General features: G+C 45.0%; 1 protein-coding gene across 9 annotated transcripts in view; it reads right to left on the bottom strand.

Annotated features, from left to right (window-relative positions):
* Ascc2 (activating signal cointegrator 1 complex subunit 2) overlaps nucleotides 1–14,758 on the bottom strand; it is a 57,008-nt gene extending 42,250 nt beyond the window's left edge. For 6 of the 9 annotated variants that reach the window (XR_015446305.1, XM_087198525.1, XM_004843420.4 and 3 more), the window contains exons 1-5: nucleotides 14,608–14,758; nucleotides 8,968–9,065; nucleotides 2,478–2,636; nucleotides 1,969–2,139; nucleotides 885–1,014 (exon numbers count right to left, since the gene is read on the bottom strand). Coding sequence is in view for 8 of the 9 variants with exons in the window: in XM_087198525.1 (XP_087054651.1) it covers nucleotides 885–1,014; nucleotides 1,969–2,139; nucleotides 2,478–2,636; nucleotides 8,968–9,048 (541 nt within the window). In the remaining variant the exon portion in view is untranslated. Of the gene's footprint in view, nucleotides 1–884; nucleotides 1,015–1,968; nucleotides 2,140–2,477; nucleotides 2,637–5,823; nucleotides 5,932–8,967; nucleotides 9,066–14,607 lie in introns of those variants that run through there. The other 3 variants (XM_013071995.3, XM_087198526.1, XM_087198527.1) reach the window with 2 other exon arrangements.
* Between the last annotated feature and the right edge of the window lie 214 nt (nucleotides 14,759–14,972).

Consider the following 14,972-nt stretch of genomic DNA (forward strand, 5'->3'; position numbering starts at 1 on the left):
TGTAATCAATATTTAGAAGACTGTGTCTGCCTTATGATCCTGGGATGAGTAAGATGGGAAGAGGTGTCCAGGTGAATACCTTCCTGTGCTAGGCCTAATGGCATAAGTTGCAATTCAAAGGGAAATTTCCTGGGGCATTCCCTGTGACTTCCCATCAGTGCTTCTGTTTCTGATTAAAACTTCTGGCCCACCACTGCCTTAAGGGATCTAACTGCTAATGTCCATTCCTTTTACAACCCAAAAGAGTCTTCTCTGAACTCTGTCCCATCTGTCCTCAGCAACGTTGTAAACTGTGCCATTTTTGAGGCAGCTCCATCATCCCTGAGGTAGGGAGCAAAAAGAACAAGAGCTTGAGGATCAGATCTCCATAGCACAGGTCCTAGCGTGGCTACTTACTAGTCACATGCTCTCACACAAGTCCCTCAGTTTAAGTTTGGCTTCCTCATTTGTATGTGGGCAGATAACAACACTTATCTCTGAGGGCTGCTGTGAGGACCCAATGGGGATATGTGATATGCTTGACATGTCAGGGGCCCAGGCCACACTCAAATAAAGATAAGCTGTTACTGTTTTTCTAACTCTCATCACCAAAGTAAACTTCCTCATTTCTGTCACTTTTTTGACACTTGGTCTAACACTAATACTTCCAGACCCTTGAGGAACTACATACCTGATATTCCCCTATTTTTTGTCTTCACTTCCCAGTTGCCCCCTAGTCACTTCTTTCAGCATTGACACTTACATATCTGCTAAGTAGTTCCTAAGCACTATTCACCCCTACTGCTCAGAATCCCCTGCAGTATCTAAGTGTCAGCTTGTGTGACCTCTGGTTTGGTACCTGGGGGCAGTCTCTGTGCATTCTTTGGGCCCCACGTCCTACATACCTATCATCTTCTGGAGTAGTGGTGAGTTGCCTTTCCCAAAAAGCACGCAGAGGTCCATGATCTTTGGGATGTCAAAGAGGAAGTTATTGTAGAGGATTTGTCCAAATGCAGAAGGGGAAATGAAGTGATCCTAAGAAAAAGTACAGAAAGAAAGGATGGAAACTCTCTAAATGCTCATACTTTGTATAGTAGCAACAAACTCATAAGAAACAACCTACAGGCCCACCAGCCAGGGACCAGCTAGTGAATGACAGTCTGCCCACCCCATGGACAGGTCCGAGCTTCACATACAGTCCTGGAGCACAGCAACTCTCAATTTTAAAATAAAGATTACCAAGATGTCTGGGATTGCATAAAAATACTCCAGGAAAAGGCCAGGTATTTAGCTCAGCGGTTCCACCACCTGCCTCCCAAGTGCAAGGTCCCGAGTTTGATCCCCAGTAACAAAAACAAAACAAAACAAAAAAGTCCAGGAAAAAGAAGAAAACTCTGGGAGAGATAAAATAAGAGTGGCAAAATGCTAATTGTTAAGCTGGGTAATAGCCAAATGGGATTCACTGTACTTTGTAAGGAAAGTTTTGCATATGTATATGCATATATTTGACAATGTCCATCCTAAAAAAGTTTTTTTTAAAAAAAGTATGATTCTATCATCATCATCATCATCATCATCATCATCATCATCATCATCATCATCATCATCATCATTTTGCTACAGGGCTGGGGATGAAAGCCAGGGGCTTACATATTCCAGGCAAGCAATCTACCACTGAGCTACATCCCAGCCAGGGTTTAAAAAGTCAGAATCAATGTCTTTACCCTTTGACGCACAAGTAAAGGCACAGTCACGTGTCACCTGGGAAAGGGCCCTCAGCTTCCACTGATGAAAACACTGGGTGTCAAAGGCCCAGTGAAGTAGAGAATAAGGATGTGGCACAGATTTCTTCCCCAATGGTGGGAATAAAGGTGGAGGAGAGACAAAGAGGAAACTTGATGCTTCCAGAGCCTTCCTTCCCAAGGGTAGAAAATCAGCACAGAGGTGTCTGGTGTCAGGTCGCGACCAGTCACAGGATCAGAGACTTACTTTGGATTCCTTGTGTGTGGACATGCGGAGGAAGGTGAGGAAAACACTCCGATGTAGGTGTTTCTGCATTTCAGCAACCTCAGGGGTCAGCGCCACCCACTTGTCGAATTTACGAGGGACATAGTGCAGGTAGGAGTCTAGGCACTTTTGTAGGGTTTCATCAAAGATTACCTAAGCCAGGTGACAGGGGACAGCAAAGATTTACCCTTTAGGTTCATGTGCTTGCTGGTGGACCCCAGCCTATTGCCAATACTCCAACCCCAAGGAACCAAGGAGGTACGACTGAGCAGAGGGCTAAACACAAGTTTCTAAAAAATGACACTTTGGAAGGTGTGTTAACATCATTAAAACTGTGATATAAGACAACAATCCAAACCACAATTTGCTGTTAAGGATCCAGTGTAAGAAGTAGAGAAAAGAGCACCTCCTGGGAGAAGAAAAACAACAACAGCAACCAACCCAGGGCACGTCATGTGCTTTTCTTAGTGTTAATTTTGATAGAATGTTACCTGGCACCAGAATTTATCGTGAGGCAAGGCCAGGAGCCAGTCGAGGTCATTGGCTACGAAGGTGGCGCGTTCCAGGTACTCCTCCACTAGGGCGGGAATGTTGTCTTTAGGGGGCGGTTTGTATAACACAAAATACCGGTCTGCCTTCTGCTCGGGGTGCTAGGGATCCAAAAACCACGTGTTAACGTGGCAGAGGTTAGTCAGCGAGGGCCCATTTGCCAACCCACAGCAATGACAACACTTGGCTGTTCTAACTGGTGACCCTCCAAGGAACTTTTAAGCATAAAGAACCAAGTGTATCTGACAAAGGGCGCATGGTTGCACCCCGGGAACATAGGGCAGTATTAAAAACCATGTTTTTGGAGAGTATTTGATGGCATGGGGAAAAAGTTAAGGGAGGAGAAAACAGGACACAAAACTCTATTTAATATAATCAGTTTTGAGGTTTAAAAAAAGTACATTATAAAAAAAAAAAAGTACATATGCTGGTGCAAATTTTAAAAAACAAAGTAGTGGGATGAAATTCCAAAGCTACTACCGGTTATCTCTGGGGGTAGAGGCAGCAAAGGAGATTGTGGCTTGAATATAGTTTCCAATTTTTAAACAAAATGAATGTTTAACATTTTAAAATTGATTTTTAATGATACAAGTAAGAAGCTGGGAGTGGTGGTACATGCCTGTAATTCCAAGTACTCTGGGAGGCTCCTCAGGCAGGAGGATCACAAGTTTGAGCTCAGCCTGGGAGATTTAATGACTTAGTAAGACCCTGTCTCAAAAGAAAAAAAGTGACTGTGTGGCTTTGTGCAAAGTCCTTGGGTTCAATCCTCAGCACCACCAAAAAAAAAAAAAAAAAAGTGAGTCATAGCATCTTTTCTTTCAAAAATTTATAATGTGGGCTGAGTGTGGCTCAGTGGTAGATCATGGGTAAAGTCCTGGGTTTGATCCCCAGCACCACAAAACAAAAAACAAAAACAGGAAATAAAACAGTGCTACAGAGGAGGTGAGTCACCTGTGACTATACTTCCAATCTCCATTATCTCCCAGAGACCACTCAGCACCTGTTTGGCGTCCTGGCAGCTCATTTGTAGGCATTTACATTAAAATATATCCATATGAAGTATTTGGGTCTGTTTCTTCTTTCTGACACAAATAGCATTATACCGTACATAGCACTGGTTTTTTTGGGGGGGTACCGGGGATCGAACTCGGGTCCTTGCGCTTGCATATCACTGTTTTTTTAATGCCCAGAAAAAACAAGCCTCAGTAATTTTTTTAAAGAAAAGATTCTAATCAAGTAGCTGAAGTGCTCAGCTTAGAGTTATAATTCTCTCTTCTAACACTTACCATGAACAGACCTTACTTTGTTCACCATAAAGAGAAGATGGGCTCAGTTTTCTCCTAGACTACCTAAGGGTGGGTGGCTTTCTCTGGTGGAAGTTGTAACAGGAAAAAGGTCAGGCAACAGCTCAGCTGTTATCAACCAGTTCCCCCACCCTCAGGGCTATAGAACCGCCAAGACTGACAGTCTTTAGCCTCTGCCAGAACCACCTATGGCTTCCTAGTGCCCAGTGAAAGTTCACAAACTGTAGAGTCTTTGGGGCCACGTAACATGTGGGTCTGAGGGATCCTTTCCATGATCATCTCCCTGTTGATCCTTTACCTTTTAGATCACACCTCTCAGGCCGGGCTAACTCACAAAAGCACCCTAAGATTCTACCTTCCCTGTAAGCCTACTAACATTCACTTGACTCCAATTTTGCCAAGTGAAGGGCACATGAATAAAAGCATCCAGATGCTTACAGGGTCCACACTGAGGGTGGGGGGGATGCATATCTAGGCCACCAAGGGAACACTGAACAAAAGGACATGACAGGGCTGGGGACTTAGCTCAGTGGCACCATGCCTGCCTTGCAAGCACAAGGTCCCGAGTTCAATTCTGACAGCTCAAACCTCCCAAAGGGGCCACAGGAGCGCAAGAAGAAATTAACAGTGCCTGGAAGACGAAGGATGGCTTCTTAGGGCAGTCAGCCCTTAGCTGAGCCTCAGAGAAGGAAGTTTTTTTAGTTGGAAGAAATAGCATTTTACAGAGACATAAAAATGGGCCATAAAAAGTGCACAGACTAGGGCTAGGGATTTAGCTCAGTGGTTCTGCCACCTGCCTCGTAAGCAGAAGGACCTGAGTTCAATCCCCAGTACCAAAGACAAAACAAAACAAAACAAAAAACAAAAGTGCACAGACTATATCAGGCACTGAGAGATGGATTTGGAGTGTGGTGGAACAATAATAATGAAAATCCCCACTTGCTGAGGACCTGCCCTGTGCCGCTGCTGAGTAGACATGTTCCACAGCCTATTTCTTTTTATCTATAACTAGTTAAAAGGGAGACAGAATTCTCCCCATTTCCAGAGGAGGAAACAAAGTAAGGTTCGTGAACTTTCCAAGATCACGAGGTTAAGGAGACCACTAAGTAGGATTTGATGCAAAGCTCACATTGCAGACCTATGATCCCAAGTGGCGTCCTCATCTCCATGTCTGTCCCTCTGAGTCTAGCTCTCACCTCATTTCCTTTAGGAACCCTCCATGACTCCCACCTCTCTGGATTAGAAATTCACTTAGGCTCTCCCCCAACACGTGTACTCTGCTCATCTGAATGTGGCACTTGTTAAACTGTATCAAAAGTGCTTTTAGAGCTGGGTGTGGTGGCACATCCCTGTAATCCCAGCACCCAGCACTCAGGAGGCTGAGGCAGGAGGATCGTTGCAAGTCTGAGGCCAACCTGGGCTACATAGTGAGTTCCAGGTCAGCCTGAACTGCATAGAGACCCTATCTCAAAAAAATAAAAACAAAAACAAAAGTGCTTTAGGGCTAGGGATTTAGCTCAGTGGTTCTGCCACCTGCCTCGAAAGCGCAAGGTCCCGAGTTCCATCCCTAGTACCAAAAAAAAAAAGTGCTTTTAGGCTGGGAGTGGTGGCATATGCCTGTAATCTCACCACTATGGAAGGCTGAGGCAGGAGGATTACAAATTCAAACCCCGTCTAGGCAATTTAGTGACTTATTGAAACCCTGTCTCAAAATAAATAACTTTAAAAAGGACTGGGACTACAGCTTAGTTCAAAGACCCTGGGTTCAATCCCCAGTACCCCACCACCACCAAAAAAAGTACGTTTAGATCAGTGGTTGCAGTGGACAGGGAGAACGGGATGGATTATAGATGGTCGGACACAAGGAGACTTTTGGGGAAAGTAGAAATGATTTGATTGTGGAGATTGTTTCATGGGTGTATAAGATACCAAATCCAATTAAGTTACATACTTTAATTATGTAGTTGGGCATGGTGGCACACACCTGTAATCCCAGCACTTGGGAGGCTGAGGCAGAAAGATCAACATGAGTTCGAGGCCAGCCTGTGCTACATAGTGAGTTCAAGGCCAGTTTGAACTACATAGTGAGACCCTGTCTCAAAAAGAAAATTATGTAAAGTTTTACTGCCCTTCAATGATACAATAAAGTTACATAAAAAGTGAGAATCTGCCTTCTAAATTGTCTCTCCCACTAGTTATATGTCTCCAGAGGCAGTAAGGCCTTATCAGTTCCTATGCCTGTTTTCATCTGGACTTTCTATACACATTTGCTGGCTGAGCAAAGGAATGGATGAAGGTAATAAGTGACTAGATACATTCATAGGCAGACTTTGGGAAGGTGACTGAATTATGGGGGCTTATAGCTGACATGCTATTAGAAGGTGCAGTGTGGTTAAAAAATGCAGTTCACTGGGGGTGCGATCTAGAAGGGTTTATGTCCCTCTCTGGCTTCTTTTGTTGTCTGTTTCCTGTCTATCATGTTGTAAGCAGCTCTCCTCTGCCATGTCCCTCTGCCACACTGTCCTGCCTTGGAGACAGCCAGCCATGCAAGGACTGAAACTACTAAAACGTGAGCCAAAATAAACCTGTCTTCAAGTTGTGGTTATCAGGTATTGTGTCCTAGTAACAAAGAAAGTAATTAAGACAGGTCCTATCGGCTCTGAGAAGCTATGAGAACATCCACTGCCCATCAAATTTCTGAGGATCTTGCTAAGAAATTGTTTGTACTGCTCTTTAAGCACTATTTGCACCTCTCACCCTGCAAAGGCAGTGTGGTGACTGCTCCTTGGCTGCGGATCTTCATGCCTCAAGTTGAAACTCAAGAGACAAATATGGGGTTTCAAAACACTTCCACAAGCATCCTTCCACAGCATCCTGCAGGGTAATGTTCTTTAGTATGGCCAACAAGACCCTTCCTCCATCAGATAGCTGTTTCCCTCCGTTCACTCCTCTTGCTACCCTAACCCCATTCAGTGCTGCTATCACTATGGCTACTGTTATTACCATCATAACTACAATTTGTTAAGTGCTTACTATATTCCAGGTGCTGTGCTAATTCACAGATGTTTCATTTAATCCTCACAGCCATCCCACCAAGTTTGGCCTATTATCACCCTTTCTGGGCCCTGAAGCTTGCCAAATACGTCTGAAATTAATGCAAAGCCTGTGCTCCTTAGCTCCGCAATCCTGCTGCCACCTTCGGTGGTTGTTGTAAGAGTCACGCTTATACCACTACTCAAGTCCTTCAGCCAGGTCCTTCCTACTCCCTCTGCTCTGCCTGGCCAGTGTTTATTCACCCTGCAACACTCAGCTCAGAATCCCCCTCCTACAGGAAGCCTTCTCTGAGTGCCAGTGCCCTCCCACTGGCCCCAAGTCCTTCTTGTTACCCACTACCACCTCACTGATCTGGATCAGTGGCCCAGCTCTCCTCATGTCACAGCCTGGCTCTCCCTCTATCACAATCCTGATCACGCTGTCAAAAAGCTACTGATGTGTTTTCCCCTTAGACTGTGGGCCCCACACAGGCAGGGACCACATCTTTTCTCTTTTCATCTCTTTTTCTTTTCTCTTTTTCATCTTTGCTCCAGCACCTAGCTCTAGGGCTGGCTGTGGTCCCTAATTCATTTACCAAATGTCTCCTGAGAGTCTACTATGTGCTTGGCACTGAGAAGATAGGAATGAAAAGGAGAGCCTAAGCTTTGCTCTCATGGAGCCCAGGTGTTCATTCAGTACACAGGGAAAGACTGAGGTAGGAAATCAGAATCAACAAAGAAGCCAGTCTCCACTGGCACTGTCCAGCAGAACTTCCTGTGATAGCAGAATCTCACCTCTATGTATCTGGCTGACCAATGCAGTAAGCACTCATCACAAAGACGTATTTTCATTTAGATTAATTTATAATCCAGTTCTTCAGTCCACATTTCAAACACTAGCCACAATGCAAGTACTCAATAGTGACATGTAGCAAACGGCTACCTATTGGATGGCTACCTTTCTGAACAGTACAGTCCTACATTTTCTGATAAATATCCTCCATATATAAAAAGGTTATAAAAAGGAAACAAGAGGCTTTATAAGATAAAGGTTAAGGATTTGAGGTTCTAGGATTAGCCTGGCTGGCTTTCCATCTCAGCTCTCCTAATTTCCTAGTTCTGTGACCCTGAAGTCAGTTTCCTCATCTGTAAAATGGGGATAAGTAAAATATCCATAGGGCTGTGATGTGGCTTAAATGACATAATCCAGGTGAAGTGTTTAGAAAGGTTTGACCCAGAGTCAGTACTCTATAAATGTTTGGTATAATTATTATTACAGACTGTTTAGGAAGCCTTCCAGAAGGCAGGAAATTAAAAACCATACTTCTGTTTCCCACGACTTTACTCAAGCCTGTAGAAAATACTTCCTCCCACCTTGTGCAAGTAAATTCATATTCTTGGGAAACCAAGATGTGGATACAGGACTCCGGGACCTGCGTTCAGCTCCTTTTTTAGGAGACTGGCACCTCTCCATGGCTCTAATCTCTCTCTCCAGCTGGGAGCTGGCAGGTTCACAGCCTCCTTAGTTTTCTGTCTCACGAGCTCTGATGGAGTCTCTGTATGTGGCACTTCTTATCCCAGGTAAGATAAAAGACAGCCCAACCTCTGAAATCAGTGTTCCCACAGAAATGTGGATAGCTACTGTAGAGTGTACCATTTTGTCTTTGTTAAGATACAGTGTTCCCGCTGTAGAATATGCCCTTTTCCCTTTTTTTTAGATACTCTGAAAAAGTCCTACCTGAAATCTGACCACCTCTGCAGGGTCTAATCCCCAAACATGGCTTTAGGTTGGATCTGTTTCTAGCCCAGCTTGGGCTGCATCAGAATTGCCTTCAAAGTGAATGGAAATTAAATGCTTTGGGTGGGCTTGGGGCGATAGGGTGGTGACATGGAAAATACTGCCCAAATCTGTGCTGCTGCTCAGAAGGAAACTTCCACACTGGGCTTGGAAGGACCTAGTAGTGTCTCAGCTTCTGAATTACTAACTATGACACTCAGGTCATTCTTGGAACAGATAAGGGAGGAATTTACTTTTTGCTTCTAAAATTGCAATACTGATAATAATCAGGCTGAATGGCCTCAAGGCCCCTGCTCACCAGCGCTGGTGAAGTCCTCTGTTTTCCGGTCTTCGGGTCCTTGTGGGTGATCTGCAGTTGATCCAGGGGCAGAGCTGGCATTGTGCTATGTGACCCTCCTGAAAGGAATATGGATGGGAAGAAGAGAGCAGACACACAGACTCCTAGAGGCAGGGCTCCAGGGCTGATCCCAGAGCCAGAAGAGAAACATTAACCCCTAGTCTTAGTGTACTCTAGTTGTGGGCCTCCGAGACCAAGTTCATGTGTTACTGAGCCCGACAAAGTGATGTTTTACCTAAAGCAGTCATTCTCAAACTGTGGAGGAATATATTTCCCAGGTGACTCCCACTCCTTTTGAGAAGTACTGGCTAAAAAGTACCTAGATTATTTTTACTTTTTGGTCGGTAGTAATGGGGATCGAACCTATGACCTCTGACAATGCTAGGCAAGAACTCTACTATTAAGCGACATCTGCAACCCCCTAAATTATCTTTATTATGGCTCCAACTCTGTGTGCTCAATAGCCTACTGAGGCAGGAGACAAGGTCGAGGCAAAACTGGCTGGGGAAGTAGATGTGTCCTATTAATTACAAAATCCCAGGACACATGCAGAACATTTCCCAAAGCCCGAATGTGGACTTCTAGGGAGAATCGGAGCAGGTTTTCAACAGGACAGCCTCCACCTGATGTCAGCCTGAGGAGTGGAAGATACAAAATGGACAAATACCATGGAACCTCTGCCACTATATTCTCATGCTGTACATTGTATCTTTTTTCCTACTTCTTCTTGGCCCCAACTTGCTCTGCAGAGTCCGTTTCTTTTCCTATCTTTAACAAATGTAAAACCTTGCCACTGTTTGTGCTTGTCTCAACCAATTCTTTGTGCAGGACAGAAAGAACCTAGAAACCACCTCTAGAAAGAGACTCCAGCACCCCCAAACCCTGTAACACTATGAGTTCTGCGAAGATACTACCCAGGGCTCTACTTCTCTTGCTACCTTTCCTATGATCAGCACAAACCTGGAACAGACATAGCCACATCAAATGTCTGAGGAATGACTGACTATGAGGACACTTTTGTTGCAACTCTCACCAGGTCTTTCAGGTCTTTTAAGGGTTGGAGCCATGGGCCTTTCCTTGCTTGCAGGTTTACAGACTCTCTAGCTTCAAAGAAGAAGGACATGATGAGTAGCAGAACCAGGGAAAAAGAGAAAATTCATAGAAACCTGCCAGTGCTGGCTCCTTTGCACAGAGGACCAAACTGCCTCAAAGGCAGCAGGTGGTGCTGGGTGTGGCTCAATGGTAGAAAGTGTACTTAGCATACACACAAGGTCCTCTGTTGGATTGCTAGCATAAAAAAAAAAATCAAAAATAAAAAAGCCAGGGAATGACAGACTCCAGGTCTCCTGTCTTCCCATCCAATCTTCTTTTTACAATACCACTAGGCCTGTCCCACTGGAGGAACACATGAATTGACCAAATCTTGGAATGGATGCATACTAGGCTACTCAGAAGGCATGCCATTTAAGGCTAATATCGTCTCAATGACAACAGATCAAGGCTGGGAGGAGGAAATTGTCACTTGCTGAGGTCTCACAGACAAACTGAGGGGCATGGTCAGCCATATATTACCAGGTGTCCTCTATCTCAGATTTCAGGCCAGGACCTGGAGATAGGAAGACAGTTAAAGATACTAGGGGAGAAAGATGGCCTAGGCAGAGGAAATAGCAGATCAGAGGATAGAAAACGGAAGCAGCAAGCTATACAGATTCTAGTCTGTTTTATGATGTTTTTAAAGAAACAAGGTCACGGGAATTTTGCTCTGGTTTCGCTGTAAGCGCAAGGACCCGAGTTCGATCTCTGGTACCAAAAAAAAAAAAAAAAAAAAAGAAAGAAAGAAAGAAACAAGGTCTCCTGGCTGCCTTGAATGGTTCGGCTCAAATGATCCTCCTGCTTCAGCCTCTTCAATAGCTGGGACTACAGGTGTGCACCACTGTGCCTGGGGTCTGGTCTCTTTAGACTGTGACAATCCTTACTCTAGAGGGATGTAATGAGAGAGAACTAGTCTGTCTAGCCTTCATGCCCTGTTGTAGCTCTAGAATCCTTACACGCAAGATATTCTGAAAAAGCCAAGCACTGTGGCACATGCCTGCAATTTTAGCTACTGGGGAGGCTATGGCAGGCAGACTGCACGTTCAAAGCCAGACTGAGCAACTTAGTGAGACCCTGTCTCAAAATGAAAAAAAAAAGAGAGAGCTGGAGATGAAGCTCAATGGTACAGCACTTCTAGGTTCAAACTTCAGGAAGGAAGGAAGGACTGGAAAAAATTATAAGGCAAAGTAATGAAGGGTTTGGGGTAAGTTTTCATCTTCTAGCTTTGCCAAGCATAGATCATTTTCATTCTATGAGAGAGAGAGAGAGAGAGACAGAGAGAGACAGAGACAGAGAGACAGAGAGAGAGACAGAGGGACAGACAGAGACAGGTCTCACTATCTCACTATATTGTCCAGGTGGGCACTGAACTCCTAGGCTCAAACGATCCTTCTGCCTTAGTCCCCTGAATAGCTAGGATTACAGGCACATGCCACTGTGCCTGGCTATGTAATTTTTAATCAAGTTACTATCTTACTAGCCTCTTATGAACCCCAATCCATAATGACAAGGATTATTATGCTCAGATGTGGTGGAGGGCTGATTTGCTCAAGGTAAATACATTAGTGGCCAAGTTAAAATTGATGTCCAGGGCCAGGGTTTAGCTCAGTGGTTCTGGTGCCTGCCTCACAAGCACAAGGTCCTGAGTTCGATCCCTGGTACCAAAAAAAAAAAAAATTGATATCCAGTCCTGCCTTGGGACATGGAGCTCTTGTACTGAACAAATTAAAATATGCTTCCCCCACCCCAATTACAGTGCTGCTGGGAAGGCAGCTGGAAACACTAGTGAGCTATACACCAGTAGAGAAGCCTAAATGACTCACAGATCTAATTCTTTCCAAGGTCATATACTAGAGAGGGTAATGGAGTATCAGGGGTGGGGGCTGAAGGTAAGGAGAAAATCACAAGGAGGAAGCAGCAATTCATCTTTTAAATCCAAGGCCAGAGTCTAGATCTAGATAGGTAGAGACAGAACCTGCTTTCAGAAGAAATTCACTCCCACCTGTAATCCCAGCACTTGGGAGGCTGTGGCAGGAGGATTGTCAAGAGTTTGAGGCCAGCCTGGGCCACATACATCATAGCAAGAACCTGTCTCAAAAACAGAGAAGAGAAAAGAAGAAGGAAAAGGAGGAGAAGGAGAAGGAAGAGGACGAGGTGGTGGAGGAGGAGGAGGAGGAGGAGGAGAAGGAAAAGAAGGAGAAGAAGGAGAAGGAGGACAAGGAGGAGAAGGAGGAGAAGGAAGAGAAGGAAGAGAAGAGAAGAGAAGGAGAAGGAGAACAAGGAGAAGACGGAGGAGAAGGAGAAAGGAGAAGGAGAAGGAGAAGGAAGAAGGAAGAAGGAAGAAGAAGAAGAAGAAGAAGAAGAAGAAGAAGAAGAAAATTCACTCGTACAAGCCAGTGCCTGCAAAAGCAGTGAAGGGCAAGGCTGATGCAGTGGTTAAAGAGAGCTCTATAGCCCTACAGCCTGGCTTTAAATCCTGGCTCCATGTTTTCCTTCCTATGTTAAAACCTTGAGACAGTTCCCTAACCTCTCTACTCTTGATATTCTTTTTTTTTTGGTGGTACCGGGGATTGTACTTGGGACCTTGTGCTTTTGAGGCAGGCAGCAGAACCACTGAGGTAAATCCCCAGCCCTTGATTTTCTTTTGAGACAGGGCCTTGCTATGTACTTCAGGCTGGCCTTGAACTCACTATGGAGGCCAGGCTAGCCTCAAATTCACAGCAACCCTCCTGTCTCAGCCTCCCAATTGCTGGGATTATAGGCACGAGCCACCATGCTCAGCACCCTTGATTTTCTTATCTATAATATGGAATCATAGTAATACATGATCTTTAAGGGTTGCTCTGAGATATAATGCTAAATGTTCAACACAATATCTGGCACATACTAAACCCTCCATAAAGTTTAGTTGTTGTCATTCAAGTTCCAAGCATAGGCAGAGCACTTTGTGCTTCCTCATTTATTCAGCATTCTAGGTCCTGGGGATGCAAATAACTATCACCCCATGTTAGAGCTATAACAGGAAACTGCCAAAACTAGAGCACAGAAGAGAAAAGGAGGAAGGCACAAAGGTGACATAGGTAACATAACTTGGATGTTGAAGAATAGGAGGAAAAAATAGGCATTCCAAGCAAGAACAAACATGAACAAAGGCTCAAAGTCATAAAAAGTGTGGCTTTGAAAAAGGAAGGATACATTTAATGTTGCTGAAAACACAGAGTAAAGAAAATGATGGAAGTGAGGAGGAAAGAGGTTGGATAGGGAAGACAGAATCAGTTTAAAAACAGGCTTGAGTGCTACGCTAAAAATTTTGGACTTTCATTTGAAGATGGTGACAGGTTAAGACGATGAGCAGGGCAAGGTGGTACATGCATAATGCCAGCACTCTGAGAAGCTGAGGCAGGAGCTAGTTTAATATATAGCTAGTTTAATAGCTAGGGCAATTTAGTGACTTGGGAAGTCCATGTCTCTAACTAACTAGATAAATGAAGATGATGATAACCTGGTGCAGGAAAGGCCTCCTCTGAACCATTGGAGAGCAAACAGTGCTGTGTTAATCATTTCATACACGCAGAGACCTTTCAGTATCTACTATGTGGCTGGCATTGACACCTACAGAATAATAGTAAAGTGGGCAAATAACAAACCCTTCATGGTGCTTATTGTTTTTATAGAAATGACAGATACAAATCCAATAGCCATAAAATCATCATGACGTTTGTTATATAGATAAGGATCAGGTAGCATTTACAGAGAAAAGTGACTTAAGGAAAGGAGGATGTCAAACGGGATTTTAGTTTTTATCTAAGGTACTGGTAGGAATTTAAAAAGACAAGGACAACAGTCATGGTTATATCTGTGCTCACCACTATACTCCTGTGTGGTGCAGGGAAGAGAAGCAAGGAGTTAGAAAAGGGCTTTTGCTTAGGGGAGCATGCAGTACAAGCACCAATTATAATATGGTCTGCCAGCACTCCCAGGCTACTGTTCCCTTAGTTTTTCTGACTGTCATTACTCTTCTTGTCTAAATTCAACATTACTCTCCTCTGAAACCCTCCTAAATCGCTCTATTCACTCTCCCAATTTGTCATATCTTTAATTACCGTGTACATTTACTTGTCGACTGATTCCTCCCTTTACACTGTCAGTCCATGAAGGCAAAAGCCTTGTCTGTCTTGCTCAGTTTGTATCTTCAGTGCCCAGGTCTGTGCCTAAGAGTAGGAGGCACTCAACAACTATTTGCTAAACGAATGAATGAACCCCATGAATGAACCCCGAGGAAACCGAAGCCCCAGGTGTGGGAGGTGCGGTGCTGGGCCTCCCACCCGTGGCTCCTGGTCCCTCGGGCGGCCTAGCCTTGGAGTGGAGCGGCTCACGGCCCCTCCCTTAAGGAAGGTAAGCCTCGGCCCCGGGGCTGTCCGCGGTAGGAGTGCCGAGGCCGCCGAGGCACAGCCGCGGCTCCTCCCGAGCCCCAGACCCCGATCCGGCAAGGATCAGCCACACACTCACCTCGGCGGCTTCACCACCGGCACCGCCGTTCCGGGTGACAGCTCCGGGAGCTCCCGCACTTCCGAGGTCAAACAGTGATTCCGCAGGCCCAGACCGGAAACCCCGGCCCAACCCTGCCCTCAGCGCCGACTGCCACCGAAAGGCTGGACCGTGGCCACTCCCCCATGCTTTAAGGCCCCGCCCCCAAGCTGTGGTTTTTTAGGCCTGTAACCACGCCCCCTTCTCCCAGGTCGAGTTATGGGATTCCATCTCTTGGAAAATACAAAAATAATACCCAGGACGGCTTTTCAGAATCCTAGGCATCAGTCATTATTCTACAAATTAAGCCAAAAGTTTTAACAAGTGGAAAGTGTAACATAATCTTG

The sequence above is a fragment of the Heterocephalus glaber genome, unplaced genomic scaffold, assembly GCF_053883595.1.
Source record: "Heterocephalus glaber isolate CG9 unplaced genomic scaffold, H.glaber_assembly_v1.0 deba00001687, whole genome shotgun sequence".
Classification (NCBI taxonomy): domain Eukaryota; kingdom Metazoa; phylum Chordata; class Mammalia; order Rodentia; family Bathyergidae; genus Heterocephalus; species Heterocephalus glaber.